At 42.7% G+C, this 21,149-nt stretch overlaps 3 protein-coding genes across 5 annotated transcripts; 1 reads left to right on the top strand and 2 right to left on the bottom strand.

Annotated features, from left to right (window-relative positions):
- Nucleotides 1-206: 206 nt before the first annotated feature.
- Nucleotides 207-8,992, bottom strand: bckdk (branched chain ketoacid dehydrogenase kinase). The gene is made up of 11 exons (XM_029447746.1): nucleotides 8,725-8,992; nucleotides 7,372-7,440; nucleotides 7,155-7,265; nucleotides 6,226-6,273; nucleotides 5,082-5,201; nucleotides 4,795-4,893; nucleotides 4,539-4,612; nucleotides 3,990-4,118; nucleotides 3,796-3,885; nucleotides 3,434-3,592; nucleotides 207-2,884 (listed from the first exon to the last, which is right to left on the bottom strand). The coding sequence occupies exons 1-11, from the start codon at nucleotides 8,968-8,970 to the stop codon at nucleotides 2,740-2,742; spliced, it is 1,290 nt and encodes a 429-aa protein (XP_029303606.1). The 5' UTR covers nucleotides 8,971-8,992; the 3' UTR covers nucleotides 207-2,739.
- A 367-nt stretch (nucleotides 8,993-9,359) lies between these two features.
- Nucleotides 9,360-16,470, bottom strand: lrwd1 (leucine-rich repeats and WD repeat domain containing 1). 3 transcript variants are annotated; one of them, XM_029447743.1, is made up of 16 exons: nucleotides 16,358-16,470; nucleotides 15,365-15,451; nucleotides 14,931-15,165; nucleotides 14,677-14,796; nucleotides 14,449-14,595; nucleotides 14,269-14,361; nucleotides 13,769-14,128; nucleotides 13,406-13,520; nucleotides 13,167-13,270; nucleotides 12,676-12,886; nucleotides 12,491-12,563; nucleotides 11,774-11,917; nucleotides 11,339-11,445; nucleotides 10,858-11,019; nucleotides 10,009-10,118; nucleotides 9,360-9,794 (listed from the first exon to the last, which is right to left on the bottom strand). In XM_029447743.1, exons 2-16 carry the CDS (start codon nucleotides 15,442-15,444, stop codon nucleotides 9,642-9,644), a joined length of 2,214 nt encoding a protein of 737 aa, XP_029303603.1. In that variant the 5' UTR covers nucleotides 15,445-15,451; nucleotides 16,358-16,470; the 3' UTR covers nucleotides 9,360-9,641. The 3 variants fall into 3 exon arrangements, with proteins under 3 accessions (XP_029303603.1, XP_029303605.1, XP_029303604.1); XM_029447745.1 differs by having other exon boundaries at nucleotides 11,339-11,442; XM_029447744.1 differs by lacking the exon at nucleotides 16,358-16,470 and adding an exon at nucleotides 16,262-16,295.
- A 582-nt stretch (nucleotides 16,471-17,052) lies between these two features.
- Nucleotides 17,053-19,863, top strand: alkbh4 (alkB homolog 4, lysine demthylase). The gene is made up of 3 exons (XM_029447747.1): nucleotides 17,053-17,211; nucleotides 18,100-18,288; nucleotides 18,644-19,863. The coding sequence occupies exons 1-3, from the start codon at nucleotides 17,089-17,091 to the stop codon at nucleotides 19,163-19,165; spliced, it is 834 nt and encodes a 277-aa protein (XP_029303607.1). The 5' UTR covers nucleotides 17,053-17,088; the 3' UTR covers nucleotides 19,166-19,863.
- Nucleotides 19,864-21,149: the final 1,286 nt, after the last annotated feature.

Raw genomic sequence — 21,149 nt, 5'->3', positions numbered from 1 at the left:
TTAAATTTTTTTATAAAATACATTGACTTTATGACTATTCATGGAATATGATACTATATTTTTTAAATTAATTTATTATAAGATATTTGACACACTACACTTTGCTTCTCTTTCAAATCCTCCCTTAAATAGATTATTATTATTATTATTATTATTATAATAAATAGACTATTAAGATTGATTACAAATAAAATCAAGATCACAAGTTCAAGTTCCAACCAAGTAAAATTTAATGTCTACAGAATCCTGAACACAAACAAACATGTGAGAAACTCATTTCAGTCAGAGACACATCTCCATGGCAACACACTTACTGGACATTATGTTGAAATCATTGTTTTGTTGATTCTCTATCTGCAAAAATTACAAAAATCAGAAACCTGGGAAATAGAAATGACCTTATATATGTCGTACATCCTCTTCCCCTTGACAAACTAAAATGATGCATTTAATATCGCTCCCCAAGAGTAACGCTTCTCAGTGTGCCTGCACTTCTCTCTGCAGGCCAGCAGGGGGCAGAACATCTCGTGCTGCAGCCTGGCTGCCAAAACACATTTACAAGCAACACCAGCAACACTTGGGAAAAGCAGCAAACCTCAGAATGATGCTGGCTACCTATTAATGTGTCTTAAAGGGACACAAACCTTTAACCGGTTTAACAGCCTCTGGCAGCTATGTGGTGTCCCCCCCCCCTCCCTCCCCCACACTTTGCTTTACATGCAAAAACTACATACTGTATTACTACATCTTCAAAAACCTTCAAAGCCACAATAAAACACATGAATTCATAAACACGGCCTCAGCAAGAACACAGGGTACATAATGCAGACCGTCTATTATACAGGGTTATTCTAGTTTCGTTAAAATGTCTAAATAAATACAAATTAATTCATCTTTTGATGTATTTTACGACTGAAACAACGGTTTCGCTTAGGAGTTCAAAAGTGTCGCAAAGAAAACCTCGAGGAACATTTGTGCAAATCTAAGTGACGCAGTTATTTCATTTGTAAGATATAAAACATTTCAGAACGTCGTCATAAAACTGTCCTGTCATCCCATTGGCGAAATTAAACAATGTGGTTTTAACCTCTTAGCTTGCGAGCTTCAGAATTAAAATGTCGTACGACTCGGGGCCGATCACAGACCCAATAATCAGACGAAAATCAAACGCTGTAAAATAAAAAACACAAAACTGATTCATAGATTTTTCACCCTTTCAGCTCAAGATTTCCAATTTCCTTCCTGATAAAAAGATAAAAGAGTTTAAGCGAATATAATAAGTAATGCTGACGCGAAACATCTGGCGCCCAGTGAGGAATGTTCAACATACATACGACGACTTCAGTCCCGAGTTACACGACTCATAAACTAACCGGAGATTCTAGTTTTGAACATTTTAATCCGTTTGTATGTTCATTTCGTACGCCTGCAGGTCGGGAAGAACGACTCGGATACACGATGAGATGTAATGTCATCGTTAGCCCCGTTTGTACGATGAAGTGCGTCGACGGGCTGCAAACACACGATGAAGATGGAGCGGGATCAGGGCTCGGCGGAGGGGATGACGGCAGGTTGGTGGACGCGTTAAAGTTTAAAGCACGTCGAGACCTTTAACTTTATAAGCAACTAAACTTCTCTAAAATTATCAAAAAGGGGCGAAATTGAATAAAAAAACACAACATATGGCGATTAGCTGTCTCGAGGTGACGACACGACGAGCTGTGATCAGGAGATAACGGACCTTAGAACGCACAAACACCCTGATCTGTCGTTCATCTTCAAATGTAATTCTCATACAAAAACTTCAACACATTTTCTTTAACATTCAACAAACACTGAAAGAAATCTTGAATCAGATGAAACAGACGGACACAGACGGACAATACTTCTCTGGTACGAGGTGAACATGAAATGTGAAGTCCACACTGCGATGATCGGTGCAAGTGTTGAGCATTACAGCGAGAAATCTAGATCTGTGCAAAGAAAAACAATCAAACGTGCCGGCGCGACGTGCAGCGGTGCGATGAAGGCAACGGAAAGCTAAAAAGGAGGAAAGTCGGCGTGCGGCTGAAGGACTCGTGTCGCACGATGAGGCAACTGAACATCTCTGTTGGCGTCTCCACAAAAACACAGCCGAACAAAGACGCTCGTCGCCGCACGTGTTGAGACAGATGTACTGCGATGTTGTTACACAGCTGATGAAGCGCCGCGAGGATCCGGCTATTTGAAACGATATTGCTCGTCACGGACCACGTGAGCCGCTGCAGAGACGTTGCCGGGGTTACTGGAGTGTGTGAGAAGTTTCATCAGAACGTCCGTCTCTACTTTTGAGGCTTTGCAACAAGTAACTTCCAAAGTGAACTTCTTTAAAACTGAAGCTCTTTTTCTTCCCGTCACGTCTTCTCCGATTATCTAAACATTCAAAAGTTCATTCACCCCTTAAAACGTCAACACGCCACGCCACGCCACGCCACGCCACGCCACGCCACGGGGAACAAAACACAAAAGGAAAAACAAGTAATCATCAACTTGAGAGCTAACATAGCTTATAATCAGTGTAAGGCGAAACAAAAAGAGAACGAGTAATGAGTTGGTGAATTTAGGAGCGTGCTGACAACATACTGCGTGTGTTTATCACTTAGTGGACCAAAGTCCTGCGGTCCAGACCTTCCTGGTGGGGGGGACCCTCTGCACTCCTGCACGGCCGGAGTTCTAGGTTAGCATCTAAGAGGACGAGCGTTACACTCTGAAGCTCTCTCCTTTGCCGTCGATGTGGCGCAGACGCAGGTAGACGTCCGTGCCGATGCCCTGCATAGACTGTACGGACAGGGAGCCCCCCAGGTACTCGGCGTAGGCTCTGGATGTGGGCAAGCCGAAACCAAACCTGCAGAACACAAAGAAGAGACGGTGAGGTCGAAGACGATCTGCCGTCTGTAAAGCATGAAGCTGAATGTCGGCGTACATGAAGTGTGAAGCTCCGCCTGCAGCAAAGACTTCATCTCTGGCAGCATCGGAGCTAAATGTGCACGCGGCTACAATCAGAGGACAGCTGAATAGACATGACGTTCATGGGAGGGTCGCTAGAAGGAAGCCTCTGCTCTCAAGAAAGAACAGAGCGGCCCGTTTCAACTTGTCCAGAGAGCACTTGGACAAACCAGAGGCCTTCTGGAGGTCCATTCCCTGGACAGACGAGTCCAAGATAGAATTATTTGGTCACAATCAAAACCGCTATGTTTGGAGGAAAGCCAACACTGCACACCAAGAAAAGAACCTCCTCCCAACAGTGAAGCATGTGAAGGTCTGGGGCTGTGCCACAAGACAACGACCCAAAGCCAAACTACCAAAGAGTGGCTTAAAGGAAAGGAACATCTGGTACCATTTCCTCGACAGCTGTAAGTACTAAACTAGGACGTCCTGTCCTTCAGATTCTCACCCATGCATGGGGTTGGACTGGTTCCCACTGTTGGTAATGTTGTTGAAGAGGTTGTTGCTCATGCGGGGGTCCTGTGCGCTCTCCTCAGCCGTGCTGAAGTGGTAGTCCATCACCTTGTCTATTATAGTGTGAGGTATGCCGCCACCACGGTCAGAGATCCTTCAAGGGAAAGGAAAAGGTTACCTTTGACAGGAGAATAAGGTGTTGGTGAACATTAAAGCAGGTAAACAGATAAATCGTTTGCATTATGTCCGCTTTAAAACACCAGCTGCGTCTCTTTGTACTTCACTTATAGTTCAGTGTTGGATCTGCAGTCTTTCTTTTTAAACCACAAGCAAAGGAACAAACATTTCGCCGCTCACCTGATGACAAAATCAATGTCGTTATTGGCAATGGTGACGACCACATCAGGCACGTTGTACGGCGTGTCCAGGTGGCTCTCCATGGTGGCCCTGAAGAGACAGAGACTCGTGTCAGACGGCTTTATTAAGATGATACAGATGTTAGAAATAAAGACGTGAACAACGTGTACAGTATGTGCGAGTGGTAAAGTCACCTCATGGCGTTCTTGAGGAGCTCGGGCAGGATGTAGTCCAGAGGCAGCGGGATGAAGGGGAAGCGAGCGGCTACGTGTCCGTTGATCCGCACTCTGGGCGAGTTACCGTACTGGTGCTCACACAGACGCCTGGTGGACACGAGGAGGGTTAATGAGCACCCTCGTCACATCCCAACTTACTGTATTAGCATGCTAACATTAGCATACACCCCCCAGGTCCTTAAATAAACTTTATTTGTACACAAATTGAGCCTCAGGGACGAATTTCATGACATTCCATCAAATTGTATACAAATAACAAATTGTTATACAAATGTCTTGTAACTTGAAACGTGTTCTGAACTCGGTACAAATCACAGACTCTAAAGAGGTCGTCTGATTAGATCACAGAAGGCAAACAAGGACGATAGCTGCTATCTCGCTCACAGCTCCATGCGCTGAAAGTTGCACGTTCCTGAGAGTTTATCAGCTGACCTCTGACCCCCCTCAGTCAACAGAGCGCTCACACAGAAGCAGAAAGTCATGTAAAGGTGATAAATAAACACTCACCTGGCAAAGTCCACCCACTTCTCGATGATTTTCTTCGGGGAGAGACGTCTGCAGATCATCCCGACAAAATCAGCCTGAAACAAGAAACAGAACGATGTTTCAGCGTTTACTCAAATCAAATAAAGGAACTGAATTTATTCCTCGTATATGTATGTCCCGTGTCAAAGATTGAAGTCTGTGAGCTTTGAGAGCCACAGACGAGGTGGACAGACACACACACACACACACACACACACACACACACACACAGACATACGTTGTCTTCGTGGAGGGCGAGATGGTGCGTCGCCAACATTCGGATTCCCAGTCGAGAGCACAGCGTTGTGTCCAGGAAGCTGCGCAGGATCATCTCATCCTGCAGCAGAAGTAAGAGATTCCAGATGTTCACAGGTATCGTGCACATTGATGCTGTGCAACAGGCTGCATGAGAGCTCTGCTTGAGTGCAACTGTTATTTGTAATCTTTCGTGTTTCATGTGCCGCTCTACATCATCCATCATGATCCCTCCTGCAGCGCCCCGAGCGTTGGAGGAGCGGCTCTTACCGGCATGTGTCTGCGACACTCCCTGAAGCCCTGGGCCAACATGGTGACCACGTCTTTGTGGTCGTCCAGCAGCTGCTGCACCAGCTTACAGAAACGAGCCTCCACGTCCTGATCCTTGATCTGGAAATACAAACGGCATCGTTCCAATCCTTTCAAACGTGACGTTTAAAAAGCTCAACTTTAGAAACCTGTTAGTTACTTTTGGGCGTTTTAATGTGACGTTAATGCAAACTCAGCACGTCCTACACGGAGGTTCCTCTTTCCTGGCTTTCAATATGAAGAACCTGCAGAAAGTCTCCATAACAATTACTATAAAACTGTCAAGTAGAAGCAACTAGATCAAATTAAAAGACTGTTTGTATAGTGGTGATACGAGTGCTGAGGCATTATGCATATTAATAACACGTGGTTATCTCGTCTGTGGTTCTTCATCAAGCTAAAGCATCACGATGCAGCGATGCAAAACGTAAGAACACCCAAGAGGGTGCACACGTTCACATGCATGTGAGGTTTGTTCTGTTTTTACTGAGCGTTGTCAGAAGACACTGATGAGCCTCAAGGCAGGAACATATGGGCGCCTATATTTCTCACAGAACAGAGATCATGTTCAGCAGGTCTGACGTGTACCAACACAGCAACAAATGGACACACGTTATTGTGAGTTAAAAACAGAGCCGAGGTTTAGGCTGTGCACCGTCAACCATGACATAACTGAAGAGCAGTCGGGCTGACTCACATTCCTCTCTGTGCAGGTTTACTGAAGCTCCGTCCCGAACACTCAACTAAGAGCGCACAAACTATTCATCTTTTCCAAATACAGATGTTTAATGCATTCATGAACTTTCCTTATTACTTTAAATCACAACATTGTAGATAGATGTTCACGTCATGTTTAACACAATATGTAATTCTGCAGCTGTACTAATGTTGTAGGTAAGCACGGCGACATGCAGGCGGGTTCACTGAGCGATGAGCAGATCGTGGAACCTTTACATGGAGGCAGATCAAAAGGTTTTAACAAATGTTCGCACTTCCTGTTTATAAGTTAAACCGCTCCCTGAGAAAAGAAGACGTTGAACTTATGACCGTGTGTGTGTGTGTGTGTGTGTGTGTGTGTGTGTGTGTGTGTGTGTGTGTCACTCACCAGGGGAAAGTCAATGAGCATGTGGTAGGCTCTGATATACAGTTCATGCTGCAAGAGAAGACAAGAGAGGTGGAGGCAGCCGTTAGATTGATTGTCTGTGACCGTGCATCACACTGGCCCGTATCAGAGTATTTCCGGAAGCTTCTACGAGTTACTCAGAGCTGGAAATCAGCACCGGCCACCGGGGGATAAAATATACAAGAGTTGCTTCAAAATCACCAGCCAGAAAAACAAGCCATAACAGTTCATCTCCAGCCCTGCAGTGACTCCTCCCTAGAAAACAAGCTTTGCTCCTCAATTAAAGTCAAGTTCAAAAGACTTTATCAAACCGGTGTATCCGTTAAAAATCTAAATCTGCGTCAAGTGTTGTTTTCCTTTTGATAGAAAAGCTGATAAAGCCCCTCTGACCTACATTACAGCGAGTGGCGGACAAAAGGAGCTGCGCTTTGTGTAATCTGCACGGAGGAGCTCCAGATATTGAGGAATCTAGGTGAAAGTTCATCAGCAGCAAGACGTGCAGAGACGGCAGGAGAACAGTGTTCCCACGCACACACACACTAACCACTAACTCTCCCCGATCCCTGCTCATCGAGACTTTGATTTCATGTCATTTGTGAATGTACGTGCGGATAATTCTATGGGTTTAATGAGACGTGTGTGTGTGGGGGAGGCTTGTGCCCCCACCTCCTCCGTACCAAAGGAATTCTGTTTGTCCCAAAAAGCATTTGAACTCGACAGCAACGAGTCTTTCCTGTATCGTTCGGACCCTGTGATTAGTGGACGACCTGCTCCCCCTCCTGAGCCTCTTCCTAAGTGCTCGCTGTGTCTGCTGCATGGCCAACGCAGCCTTTGCTTCATGTACAGCTCCAACACCAGGAGCGGAGCTGTGTGTGTGTGTGTGTGTGTGTGTTAAAGCATTGTGTTCTTACCACTTGCAGAATGGTGGGGTTGCAACCAATGATGAAGGGCAAACTGCGGAAGCCCTTTATGCGATGGGCAATTCGTACAGGCAGCTCCTTGTGTAGGTACTTGGCACTGCTCTGAAATCACACACACACACACACACACACACGAGTGAAAAGTGAGCGGAGAGTCTCAGAGATCAATGAGCTTCTCATTAAAAGTACATTTGGTTGAAATATTCACCAAGACGTGGTGTCCATCAGGAGACTTCCCAGAATACAACAGGGTTGCTAGGGTCAGTCGCACTGAGGCCTGGGGAGACATTAACACGTACAATCACATATAAATTCAGAGTGTCACGTGACACGGTGGGACCGGTGAACAACACGCATTCAGAAATAACTGGGGATCGATATCCTGCTATGACAATATGAAAAGATTTGCTCAAGGGCTTCTGAGCAGAAGTGGAAAGCAGGAGCGCACAATGTGAATCTGACCTGATTGTGACTCTAGAGGAAAGAAATCCACCCAACAAGGTCACTGCAATCTTACTTTTTATGCCTTATTATCCCTTTAACAGTCCTGTGACCCCCGAGAGACCCATGTTGGGAACAGCAGCAACAGATTAATGTGTCACTACAAGTCACAAGACAAAATGTGCAGCTGACGACAACCAGCCAGACTTTGTGGTCTTTCAGACATGCACACTATTACTCTGAGCAACTACATTTTGCTGAAGGGGGAGGGGGGGGGGGGTTGTATTGTGTGGTGGACCTCTAGTCTGCAGGTATTGTTGGAAAAGAGCCATCTATTTTTACTGTATTATTATTTGACAGTATGTCCTTTAATAGAAACACAAGTGTTGCAACAAGCTGTGTCTACGTGACCTCCATCGCTGAAACTGAACACCAAATGACGGGTTTGTATGGAGTGCTGTTCTGGTCCAGTCAACACCAGGCAGACAGTAAATCATTGGGGGGGGGAGACAAGAGTTTTTCTTTTTACTGTTACTTTGTCCGAGAGTGAAGAATGTCAGATCGCCAGACACAATGTTCTCTTGAAGAACCATGATGATGCGTTCATTCCTCAGTGGAAAATCCGTCATATAGCTGTTCGAGCTAACGTAACGGGCGTAGCGACTTTGTGTTATTAAAAATATGTATTTTTAACGGCCAGCCTAATGTTTTTAATATCATAAAAACAAATCAAAGTGGTTACTTATGTTTTTACCTTTACAGCTTCCATGTCTCTTTATTTAAAATAAAGAAATAACTTCATACATTAATCACGGGTATTTTATTAATTATTATTTCTCCAAGTTGGAGAAAGAAGTCCATGTCCATCCATAGGTGTGTAAAGAGGGTTCATCCCTCATCTCTTAGTGAGATAGCTTTAAAACGCGAACACGGATCGGTTATCCAAGAAACAAAAAGGAGAAACATTACATTTACTTGACTTTCAAGTGTCAGTGAACGCAGCGCAAACCTTGCTAACAGCTAGCATTACTCCCGAGCTACAGCTAGCTCCCTCCCTCGTTGTCTCTGTAGTAGACTCTGGTTCACAACAGTGCACCGGCGAATAAAGTCACATCCTCACCTTTTCTGCGGAGAAGTCAATGGCGGACTGGTTGTAAAACGACGTGACAGTCTTCGACCTCTCCCTCGCCATCTCTGAGAAGCCCTGCATGGAGGACGTGGAGCGGAACCTGCGGCTCTCGGTGCCGGACATCGGCAGCACTGTTTTGGTGAGCGGGGCCAGCAGGAGGCTGCCGAGCCTCGGCCCGGCTCTGCAGGTAGCACCGCTCAGCATCTCCACCGCTATACCCGCCAGTCCCGGACGCATGTTGGAGACGTGTGTGTGTGTGTGTGTGTGTGTGTGTGTGAACAGAGCTGCTCCCGTACTAGCACTTAATTATAAGGGGGTTGCTACGAGGCCATTAGGGTCGCGTCGTAATGGTGCACAAAGGCACGTATCTGAATACAGTAGAGAGGGTACAGAAAGGGCTTTGTGCGCATTGGCCAGTAGGGGAGAGATGTGCAGCTACGACATGACAGCTAAACCAATCAGTCTGACAGGGGCGGAGCAAACCCCCCCACAATCCTGACACAGGATGGCAACATTAGCAAATATCCATCCGAGGCTTTTTACTACGACTGAGAGGAACTTAAAGTACACGATTAAAATCATTATCCGAACACGAGATGTAAATATTGTCCTGAAGTAGACTTACATATAGTTGTTTTATGATTTATTTGTATATGCTGCATCTTTTAAGAAACATAACTACATACAAAAACAGAATTATGTCACATAGCAACAAGAGAAATGAAGAACACATTGCTTTCCTTCAAATCTGTTAATTGTTCTGACAGATCGTCAACATAAAAGTCATTTTCCCAAACAAACCATGAAGAAAGTGTGTTTAAAAATACAGTTCTTGTTCACAAATACCAACACACACACACGGGCATCATCATATCAAAACAGCTGACGTCCATTCCTGAGTGGCTCACTCAGCAGGACTCTTCTCTCTTCCACACGATCACCATGTTCTTGTCACTGAGGGCCACCAGGTAGTGGAGCTCAGGGTCCATCGCCACACTGTTGATGGAGGGGCCCTCCACCTGGCCGAGGCCCTTCCTTTCCGGGGTCGGCCACTCCAACACCTGCCGGAGGGAGGAGGAGGAGTTTCATTGGATATTGGGACTCGATGTTGTAACACATGTACTTTGTGCTTTTATGATCATTTGTGGATAAAAGATTCATTTTCATGGTGAAATTATTAAATGAACTAAAATGAAAAGTTTCTTTCTGCACACTGTGTGTGTGTGTGTGTGTGTGTGTGTGTGTGTGTGTGTGTGTGTGTGTGTGTGTGTGTACCTCAGTGGGCAGGATGGGTCTCCCAGTCTGGAAACTGTTTTTCTGCAGGTTGGTGACGTGGTATGTCCACAGCCTGCCTTTGTCATCACCACACACTATGTAGGCTTGACCTAAAGAGAGAACACACACACACACACACACACACACACACACACACACACACACACACACACACACACACACACACACACACACACACACACACACACACACACACACACACACAGTAAAACAAACCGTCTAAACTATGCGATGTCAGAATCAGCATTCCTACCCTGCCTGTAGTTAATATCTGAAGAGCTGCCGTTAACAGGCGTGGTTGGTATTATTATGACTTCAGGGCTTCAGTCGACTGTTATCAGAGTAAGCCGTTAGAAGCTCGGTGAACATCCTCGCCACCAGCTTATCCAGCCTCGAGGAGACCTATGTCTTTAGGCCTGGACTCTTGTGGTGGAATTAAACTAAACTAAATAAAGACACTAAGGTTAAAGAAGTGAGCTCTCTGCAGGAACGGAACAACAAAAGTGTGAAACGGTCTGTCGGGACGTTGGAACAGTCTGCAATGAACAGACTATATAGTGACCAAGCAGGCGGCCATGTTTACAGACTGCCACTGCACACATCCGGCTGATACCAGACACACAAGAATGCCACGGTAACCTGTCTCTGTAAGTAGGACATGGACAAACAATGACACTCTTCAACCGGAGAGCTGGACGAGACACACCTGCTTCTATCGGGTTCTCTGTTCTGACTCCATTTATAGAACATGATCAGAAAGTTGTTGCTTTTTTGTGCCGTGATAAAAGAAATAATGCAGCGGTTCTCATCACATGACTTGAAACTTACCCGGACAGGTGTTGAGAGCCAGGTAGGGAATCTCAGTGTTGGCCCACTGCAGCTCAGCCAGAACCACAGCACTCACGGTCCTGTCCTTCCTGTCGGGCCGCTGAGCTTTCGTCCGGCTCCAGCTCCACAAGTAAATGCAACCGTGCATGTAGTTCTTGGAGGCTAGAGGAGCATAGTGACAGAAGTGCAGAAGGGAACATTGAAGCGTGTTGACTGTTTGGTGAACACTGATGGTTAGATGTACTAATGTCAAAACTATAGCGCCATCAAGTGGCGGACTAAAGTAAGAACTAGTGAGGATATTTGTTTACCAGTTTCCATATTTAGCGTTAGGAAATTAAAGACAGTGCTGCCTCGTCCTCTCATATCTGCCTTTGACTTGTTTGGTGTCCGCAGTCCACGGCTTAAAATCCTTATTAACTCCAGAGTAACTCAATATCACGATCTGTTATAGACGATGAATAAAAAGAGCCTCACTTACCCACTATGTCATCCGTAAGAAAGCTCATGCCATCAATGGTGTGGTAGTCATGGTCTTTGTCTTCATTCTTATATATGGGGAAGGTTATCTCCATCTCCTTAGACCTACTGAGGAAACACACACACACACACACACACACACACTATGTTACTGGCTGCTCCACATGTAGGATTTTATAAAAGTAGTCTTCTGAGTCAGGCACCAACATGTACGACTGCAGCATATGTTATGTGGTGCATGTATGAGGGGGACTTAATTAAAGTCTGTTTGTCTGGAACAAATCTCTAGAGAAAAGATAAAAGCACACACACACACACACACACACACACACACACACACACACACACACACACACACACACACACACACACACACACACACACACACACACACACACACACACACACACACACACACACACACACACACACAAACCTCTTTGTGGTGTTGTTTGTGCCGAGTTGTGTGTTGTAGCAGTGCAGGCCGTCCTCACAGGCAGTCAGCAGGTTTGAGCTGGGGGAAATTGGGGGGAGGCAGATGTGTAGAGGGGTGGTGCTGATCTCCAACACCAGCAGCTGACTGCAGGGACAAACAGGGCAGAAACATCTCAACATCACAGCCTGAACCTCCACACGACCCTGCAGGACCGTACAACGACATTACTAAAACTCAAAAGTTCTAACCATTATATATATAAATATAATATATAATATATAAATATAATATATATATAGATATATAGTATATATATATATTATTAATATAATATATATATTATATATTATATATATATAATATATAATATATAATATATAATATAATATATATATAATATATATATATATTATATATATATTATATATATATATATATATATATATAATAATATTATATATATATATATATATATATATATATATATAATATATATAATATCGACTATCTCCTATCTCTCTCTCTCCTCTCTCTCTCTCTCTCGCTCTCTCTCTTCTACTATATATAATCTATATACTATCTATATATCATCTCTATATATCTCCTCCTCTATATATCTATATATATATATTATATATATATATATATATATAATATACTATAATTATATAATATTATATACATATATATATCTTTAGACCAAGTATAAATACTCACACAACTTTGAAGTTGTACTGGCTGTCCACTCCCCCGATGTCCCACATCACAATCTTCTTATCGTAAGATCCCGCTGCAAGAGAAAAGGTGAACGGGGTGAGTGACATCGTGAAGTTGCATTCAAGTACACAAGGTCTAAAATTCATACTACTTGTTTTAATCTATAAGAAGTCCCAGCGACTCACTGAGGAGGAAGTTCCCCTGCTGGTGGTTGAAGCGGAGGACAGAAAGCGCCTTGCGGCTGGCTCTGAACTCCCCGTAGGCCACGTTGTTTCTGGGGTGGATCAGTTTGACAAGTCCTCTCTTCCCTCCAGCTGCCAGAACGCTGCAGTGTTGAGCCGAAGCCCCGCCTCCCCTGGACATCAACACCGTGGACCAAGCCAGGGAGAAGAACTCCTGTCGTGGGGAAGCAAAGATACAAACATCAGGATTATGTAATCAAGCAGAGACAAAAACCAATACTGACAATTGCAATAAGAAACCTTAAATCAATATATGAAGCGAGCTGATGTCTGCAAGATGCACGCTAGCTGCTGTACGTAAAAAGGTAATAATCATAAAGGGCTGGGCAATATACCTGCCAAGTATTAAGTACTGTTTCTGGAGATATGTGAAGGACACACACAGAGACTCCTTACACTATAGTTATATGTTATTACAGATTAATGGAGCAAACCTCTCCAGGAACTTTGTACTTCTTCATCACCATCCCGGTTTCACAGTCAATCACACAGACAGAGTCTCCACCACAGGTAGCAACCAAGCGGCCTCCTCCTCCGCCTGTTAATACAGGAAGAGACATTGAGTTTGTCTTTCTGATGCACGGGGTTATAGCAACGCTTTACAGATTTAAAGCCTCATTTTGATCATTTAAGCCTTAAGCCCTGATGAATGTGGGGATCTGTTGAACCGTACCAGTGGAATCTGGCAGCGGCTGGAAAGCACAGGCCCACAGCTGCGTGGAGAAGTCCTCCGAGCTGTCCTGTTTACTGTGGCACTGGAGGACGTGGAGCGGCTTCAGACTCACTGGCTGCCGGAGGAAGGAAACATGGACGAGAAGGAAGGCGGAGAGGGAAGAAGAAGGGACTTTAATGACATGAGAAGCTGGGGTCGCTCTGAGCCAATAACAACATTTAGACCAGTAACAGATCAGATGTAACACCATGTGTGTTATATATATTATATATTATATATATATATATATATACTCTGCAGATCAGCTCCGTCCTACAATCTTTCACGGCCTCCAGAACAACACGGGGCTCGTGCGTACGTTACCTTCGTCTGGCTGCAGCTCTTCATCGTGGACAGCGTGTCCGTGTCTCTCTGCAGCTCTTTTCTCTTCCTCTGTTTTATCTGAGCTCCATCATCCTCTTGCTGCACTTTCGAACCTCTCCTGGGCGTCTCCGCCCTCACCTGTCCTCTGGTGGGGGTGGAGGGAGGCTGACTTGTCTTGCGGGGGCTCACCCGGGGGGTGCAGGTCTGGGTCAGCGTCTGAAGTTTGCGGCTAAGACCGGATTTGCGAGGACTGGCTTCGGCTGGAGATGCTGGCAGATCTGCGCACAATTTCTTGTGAGGCGTCAGACTCCTCAAGTCTACTGCTGCACTTTGTTTCCTCTTGGTGGGGGTTGAGACTTCCTGAGAAAAGCAAACGCAACCAAGAACTATTCATTTACACATCCTGACCACATTACCCACCACTACTACTACTGGTCTCAGAACCAACATCCAGAATATAACCATATACAATATAAGAAGGTCTCCCTTCACAAGCTTACACTCTTCTCTTTGGTGTCAGGGGACTCCGTGCTCTCCGGTTCTTCCTGTGGTTCAGTCAGAGAGCACAGAAACTCTTTAGCCATAATCTCCACCTACGAACAAAAAGGACACAAAGAGACAGTTACTGAAAATGACCGGAGGCCAAACACAAGAGGAAGTCTCCAACATCCTGAACGTACCTTCCATTTGGTGAAGTCACTGACTGAACTGGGTCCAAATCGAACCTGCTGACGGGCCGTGTTGACAAAGTCTTTCCTCAAGGTTGACAATTTCTCTTCCGTGATGGGATCTGGGAGATGGAAGCTCTTCTCCCAAATGGCAATTATCTAAAATAACAACATTCAGTTGGTACACTGACAGCAGCAACAGCTTATGCAGAAATATTTCCCTTTGAGCTCAGTTCTCACCCTGGTCCTCAAGTTCTCGCTGTAGACGAAGCGCAGATGGTTGGCAGTCGTGCTGACGTCTTTACCGTTGTAAATCCTCAGTTTGGGCAACAACACCATCAGTTTGTAATTATCACTCACCTGAGGAAGTTAATAAATTAATAATTAAATCCAACACACAGTGATGTCATTTTATTTTGAAAGGACTCCGGTTGCTATGACTCCAAAAAGTTCTGCTCCAGAATTACCAAAAGGAACCCCCCCCCAAAACTCACAGTGATATAAAGATTGTCCTCCAACTTGAGCTCTTCCAGATTGCTCAGAGACTCCAGAGTCGTAACATCCTCCATCTGGTTGTCGCTGAGGTCCAGGTGTTGAAGCGCAGGCAGCGCCAGGTCCTTAGGAAACTCCTCCAGTCGGTTCCCGGACAGATCCCAGCGCTCCAGGGACTGGAGACGGGACAGCAGCCTGACCGGCAAGTCCTTGTGCTTCAGTGTCAGCTTAGATAGACTGAATATCAGAGAGCTTCAAGTCAGTGTTTCCACAAAGCAGGAAATCAAACTAGATGTGTAGGTATTAGTTACTACAGCTCTGCTTTCACTGGGACTCCTCAACCGTGTGCGTCTTGCTGCACATGGGGGGTCACCAGTTTAAATAGTGCAACTTTAACTACAAGTCAGGTTGTCAACAAAAATAAAAGCATGCTTACTTCAGTGTCTTGATTTGCTCCAGCTTGCTGGTTTTTGGAGAACCTTTCTCCAGCAAAAGCTTCTCTGTTATTTTCTCCATTGATTATCTGCAGAAACAAGAAACAAGTGTAGAGCAAAGATTAAAGAGATAATTGTTTCAGTGTGTCTATTACACCTCTGACCACACCCAGCGTCACCGAGGGTCCAGATGTTCTGCTGCACCTTTAAACACAGCCGGGTGTACTGACCACACCCAGAGTACTCAGTATGGAAACAAGGAGCAAAGGAGCCGAAAGTACAAATGCAAATGTGACTGAGACAAAGAGGCCGAGCTTTAAACATAGACAAATAATGTCTGTAGGTTATTGTGACGGTAACTAAGCCTCACAACCATTTGTATTTGTTATTGATCCACCTAGTCACACATATGTGGATAGTACGTTCTTACCATTTGTTGTATTATTCCTCATTGTATTGTTCTTTTAAAATATGCTCTGAACTTTTCTACTTTCTCAAATTATTGTATTTGTTATTTCTCGTTTTGCAGCCTCTTTCAATCAAAACGACTTCTTGTATAATATACTTGTTCTGAAATGTGATAGTTTTCCTTTATACTAGCATTGCATTGTGCATTGCATTGTGCATTGCATTGTCTCTTATGCCTGATGTTATTGTTTACAGGTAACTTACCTGCGACAATAACAAAACAACAACACAAGTTTCAGCCTCAACTGTAGCTTCTGTACCTCGAACAACACTAACGTTAGCTTGATTTAGTTTAAACTTTATCTTTGAAATATGACTTTAGGTTAAACCATGATACATTTGTTAAGGATCATTTTATTCGACAACAGCTCGCCACGTTGGAAGCACCGACTGCTATATATTTACATTTAGTCTATTACGAGGCAACAAACCATTTATATTTTAGTTTTAGAGTACTTCCCAATCGTTTATCTTCCTTACGCAAACTTTGGGTTAGAGACTTTTGATATATGGATAAAATTACTTACCTTCTTCAGCAACTTCAGTTAGTGAACGAAACCGAGTTTTCCCGGGGAAACACTACGTACTTCCGGTGGGCGTGGCTTAGATGGACGCAACTTTATTTTGCCCTGAGTAGAGCCTGACAGACAGAATGTAAGTAAGTGTAATATAAAGTAAAAGTCCTGCATTCAAAATATTACTTAGGTAAAATAACATAAGTATAAGCATAAAAATATGCATTTATTGTATGTAAGGTATGACATACTAATAAAGTGTATTATTATTATTCATATTATAATATTTCTTTTATTTTTAATAATGTATTTATTTCTGTGAATGGTTCTTCTGTATTTGTATTGATGACACTGTATGTATGTATGTATGTATGTATGTATGTATGTATGTATGTATGTATGTATGTATGTATGTATGTATATATGTATGTATGTATGTATGTATGTATGTATGTATGTATGTATGTATGTATGTATGTATGTATGTATGTATGTATGTATGTAGTTATAGTTAGCTTTATAAATTAAAATGTATTATTATTATTATATACTATGCATGTGTTTATGTATATAATGTGTATGTGAAATAAACAAAGGAAAAAAACGTTTGAATTAATCCTCTAAAATCTAAATAATATTCATACAGTGCGGTGAAATAATACACCACATCTTTCGTTAGGTGGCGATGTTTATCTATTTTAGCAGGTACGTCACCTACATACCAACGAAGAAGAAGATGCAGGATGATGGCTCCTGCTCCTGACAGCAGTGACGGCGTTACTTCATGTGCTTGTAAAGGCATCCGGCGGTGTCTCAAGTGTGAAAACGTAAAGGAAAAAGGAGAATTGGAGGCAAATGAACCAAAGGTGAATGTATCTGACAGAAATATGTATTTTAACGTGTTTTATCAGCAGGAAACGGACGCAGCCGTTGCTTGCGCCACTCAAAAAATAGCTACGGATGCCCTCACAGGACATTCCATCCTCTATCAAAACACAGTTTCTCGTTATTGCAAGATACTGTAACTATGTTTGTTACAGTATTATAGTTATTACGATATAGTAACATATCTGGTTAACTACCAGTATTTCTCATTATAACAAGATACATTGTTATGTCTTTTCTACACTTATCCAGTGTATTGGAAAAGTGTAATTTGAGGTACTTTACGTGAGTGTTTCCATGTTATGCTACTTTATACTTCTACTCCACTACATGTCAGAGGGAAACTTTTTACTCCATCTCATTTATTTCATATTTTTAGTTAGTTTGCATATTCTGATTATTAATACAAAATATAAATCAACTAAAACATTATAATGTATTATTATAGATTAAGCTAACCGGCAGTAAAGTAAATAAAATAAGCTCTATCTCTGCAGAAACATTCAAATTAACACATTATTTAATCATACTTATAATACAATACAATAATGTATATTATTCTGAAATGGGACATTCTGCAGTACTGAGACTTTTACTTGTAACAGTATTTGTACACTGCGGTAATATTACTTTTACTTTTTCTTTTTTTAAACCTTTTTTAGGAAATGAGTACTTCCTCCTCCACTGCCATTATCTCTGCTTGACTGTTTGATATTGCACTTCCCGGACAGGAAGTGACTTGTCATGCATATTTCATACTGTAAAATTGTCCTTCATCATCAGAAATGACAATATCAGGAATGCCATATCTTATTAATGTAGTTTGTAGAGTATATCTGACATCTATTTTATTTATTTATGTTATGAAGATTGTGCATCATTTCACCTACGATCCGGAGACAAGGCTAGCCTTCTGCAAAGATGCAGAGGCTGCATCCTTCCCCTTTCCTGGTGTCTTCCTGCGGGAGAACTTCATATCAGAAGAGGAGGAGAAAAAGCTGATAAGCACGATGGACCAGGATGTGTGGAATGATTCCCAGTCTGGTCGAAGGAAACAGGTTATGTCGAACACTTGTACTTTCTGAGCACACGACATGAACATGACCAATTCATTTCTGTTTGCCTGTTTGGTTTCCCAGGGCCATGCTTCCCAGTTGTTACCTGTACCAGTAATGTCTGTACATTATTTTAGCACCCAGCTAACTAACCATCAGTTGGGTGCAAAACAAATTTGGTTCCAGTGTAACTTTTGTTGAGCAAGATGGTCCGTACTTCTACCTCCTCTGATTTTTATACCAGATAAAGCTACAAAACAGCTGATTTTATGCAGATTGTTAGTGTTATATTATTATTGTTGTTGTTTTTATTATATTCTGATGCAATAAATAAAAGTATTTTCTCATATTGTTGCAGGACTTTGGTCCAAAAGTTAACTTCAAGAAAAAGAAAGTGCGTATAAGTGGCTTCAGCGGTCTGCCTGCTTTGAGCCAAAAACTTGTGCTAAGAATGCAGCAAGAGCCGAGTCTAGCAGGCTTTCAGCCGGTGGAGCAGTGCAACCTGGACTACCATCCGCAACGAGGCTCCGCCATCGATCCACATCTAGACGACTCCTGGCTGTGGGGGGAACGCCTGGTCACCATCAACATGTTATCAAACACTACGCTCACTATGTCCCTCCAACAGGGTCTGCCAGAGTTGGGGCTAGCGGAGGAAGTTCACGTGGCTGTGTATCTTCCTCGCAGATCTTTAGTAGTGTTATACGGCGAGGCTCGGCACAGATGGAAACATGCCATTCAAAGGGACGATGTTCAGGAGCGCAGAGTCTGCAGCACCTACAGAGAGCTGTCTGCAGAGTTCCTACCTGGAGGGTGTCAGGCGGAGCTGGGAGCTCAGCTGCTGAACGTTTCTCTGAGCTTCCAAGGAACTCCAATATAGACTCACCTGATGCTGTGGAGGAAGGCTGCACTACCAGAGGGGGGGGTCCAGACTCCTTAGGTGATAAATTCAGATTCAAACGGAAATGACTATCGAATTGATGAGGTTATGTTTTCGGTTTGTTTGTCTGTCTGTCAGCAGGATTACAGAAAAACTACCGGCCCGATTTGTATGAAACTTGTTGGAAGGGTGTGTTAGGGGCCGAGGAAGAAGCCATTACATTTCAGACTGTATCCGAATCACAGTGCTGACACACTAATTATTTTTCACTTATGGAAACAGCCTTGGCGGAGGTCTCCGCTCCCCAAGTGCCCTTCTCGGCCGACCTGCTGTCCTTCTCAAATGTGGTTGTTGTTGTTGTTGACACCACATACAGAAAGAATATTTTAAAAAGCATGTGCTGCACAGAATATACTGGTTACAAGCCTCAAACGCATCTATAATAATTAAATAAAAACTCTCAAACCACAAATGTGAATCAAAATATGTGTCACATGAAACAATCCTAATATCGATTGTCCTTGAATATCTTAACAGGTTTTATTTGATTATGAATGATTGCTAGCCGTGTGTCTGAGGCCCTTTTTATGCAGTTCTGTATTTTTTTTGAGGAATTGGACAAATAGGGCTCAAGACCAGCTGTCTTCAGAAGCTCAATCTGTCTTTTGATAAAAAATAAAACCATGTTCTGCCTTACACACTATGCCTGACCTTTTTTATGTAGCATGTGTACTTACATTTCCTGCCGTGGTGACTGGAGCTGTCACATATTTCATCCCAACACCACACCAGCGTGTCTCTGGTGTGGTGTTCAGCTGTAATGTGAGGGCGTAGCCACGCAGGAGAACTGCTGCCTTCAGCTGATCTGAGCCGCTGCAGCACAGAGAAGCATCATCGTTAGGAAGTAGCTACATGTGAAGGTCATCATCCCCCTTATGTGCGGCCGTCGCTCATGTTTCAACACAAATATCTTCCACCGCTTCTCTTCATCAGAGGTGGAAGTACTCAGATCTTTGATATGTGATGATTCCTCTTTATCCTAGACACTGCTCCTTTTAAGTAAGAGTACTAGAATATTGGCAGCAAAATTAAATTAAAGTATGAAAATGACTGATGATGCAGAATAATGTAAATTATATTATTGGATATAATTATAATGCATTAATGTGTAAGCAACACAATTGTTGCAGCTGGTGAAGTTGGAGATCATTTTATTTACTTTATATAGTGCCAGGTTCCTTGATCCATATAAATACATAATTTTTGTGTTTATATTTTGTATTAATAATCTGAATCTGCAAAGTAGCTAGTCACTAAAGTTGTCAAGTATACAAATGCGTACTCCGTTGCAAGTGAAAGTCCTGTATTAAAAATCTAACTTAAATAAAAGTACAAAAATATATTTAAAATCTTACTAAAGTAAAAGTACAAAAACATATTTAAAATCTTACTAAAGTAAAAGTACAAAAATATATTTAAAATCTAACTAATGTAAAAGTACAAAAATATATTTAAAGTCTTACTAAAGTAAAAATATTTAAAATCTTACTTAAGTAAAAGTACAACAAAATATTTAAAATCTTACTAAAGTAAAAGTACAAAAATATACTTAGTAAAAGCACTCTTTTTTTAATTACTAATTTTAATTACTTTATATAGCCAACTGCTTGGCAGCTTAATCTATATAAAACAGTATTTGTTAGTGATTTATATTTTGTAATATTAATCTGAATGTGTCAACTATCTAGTAACTTAAGCTGTAATCAATGTAGTGGAGTAAAAAATACAAAGTAAAATACTATAACTACAATTACCTCACAATTGTACCCGAGTACACTTGAGTACTTATACATACATAGTACATTTAGTTTAGTATAAACATGAATACTTCCTCCATCCCTGCACACACCTATCCGACACTTATTTTGCCGCATTTTCCTTTGCAGTTGAGCGTGATCATTGGCCGGACCTTTATTTTGAAGGG

Source organism: Cottoperca gobio, chromosome 14, assembly GCF_900634415.1.
Source record: "Cottoperca gobio chromosome 14, fCotGob3.1, whole genome shotgun sequence".
Lineage (NCBI taxonomy): Eukaryota > Metazoa > Chordata > Actinopteri > Perciformes > Bovichtidae > Cottoperca > Cottoperca gobio.
Note: the sequence above shows the minus strand (reverse complement) of the source record. Positions and strands in the feature narration are given on the sequence as shown.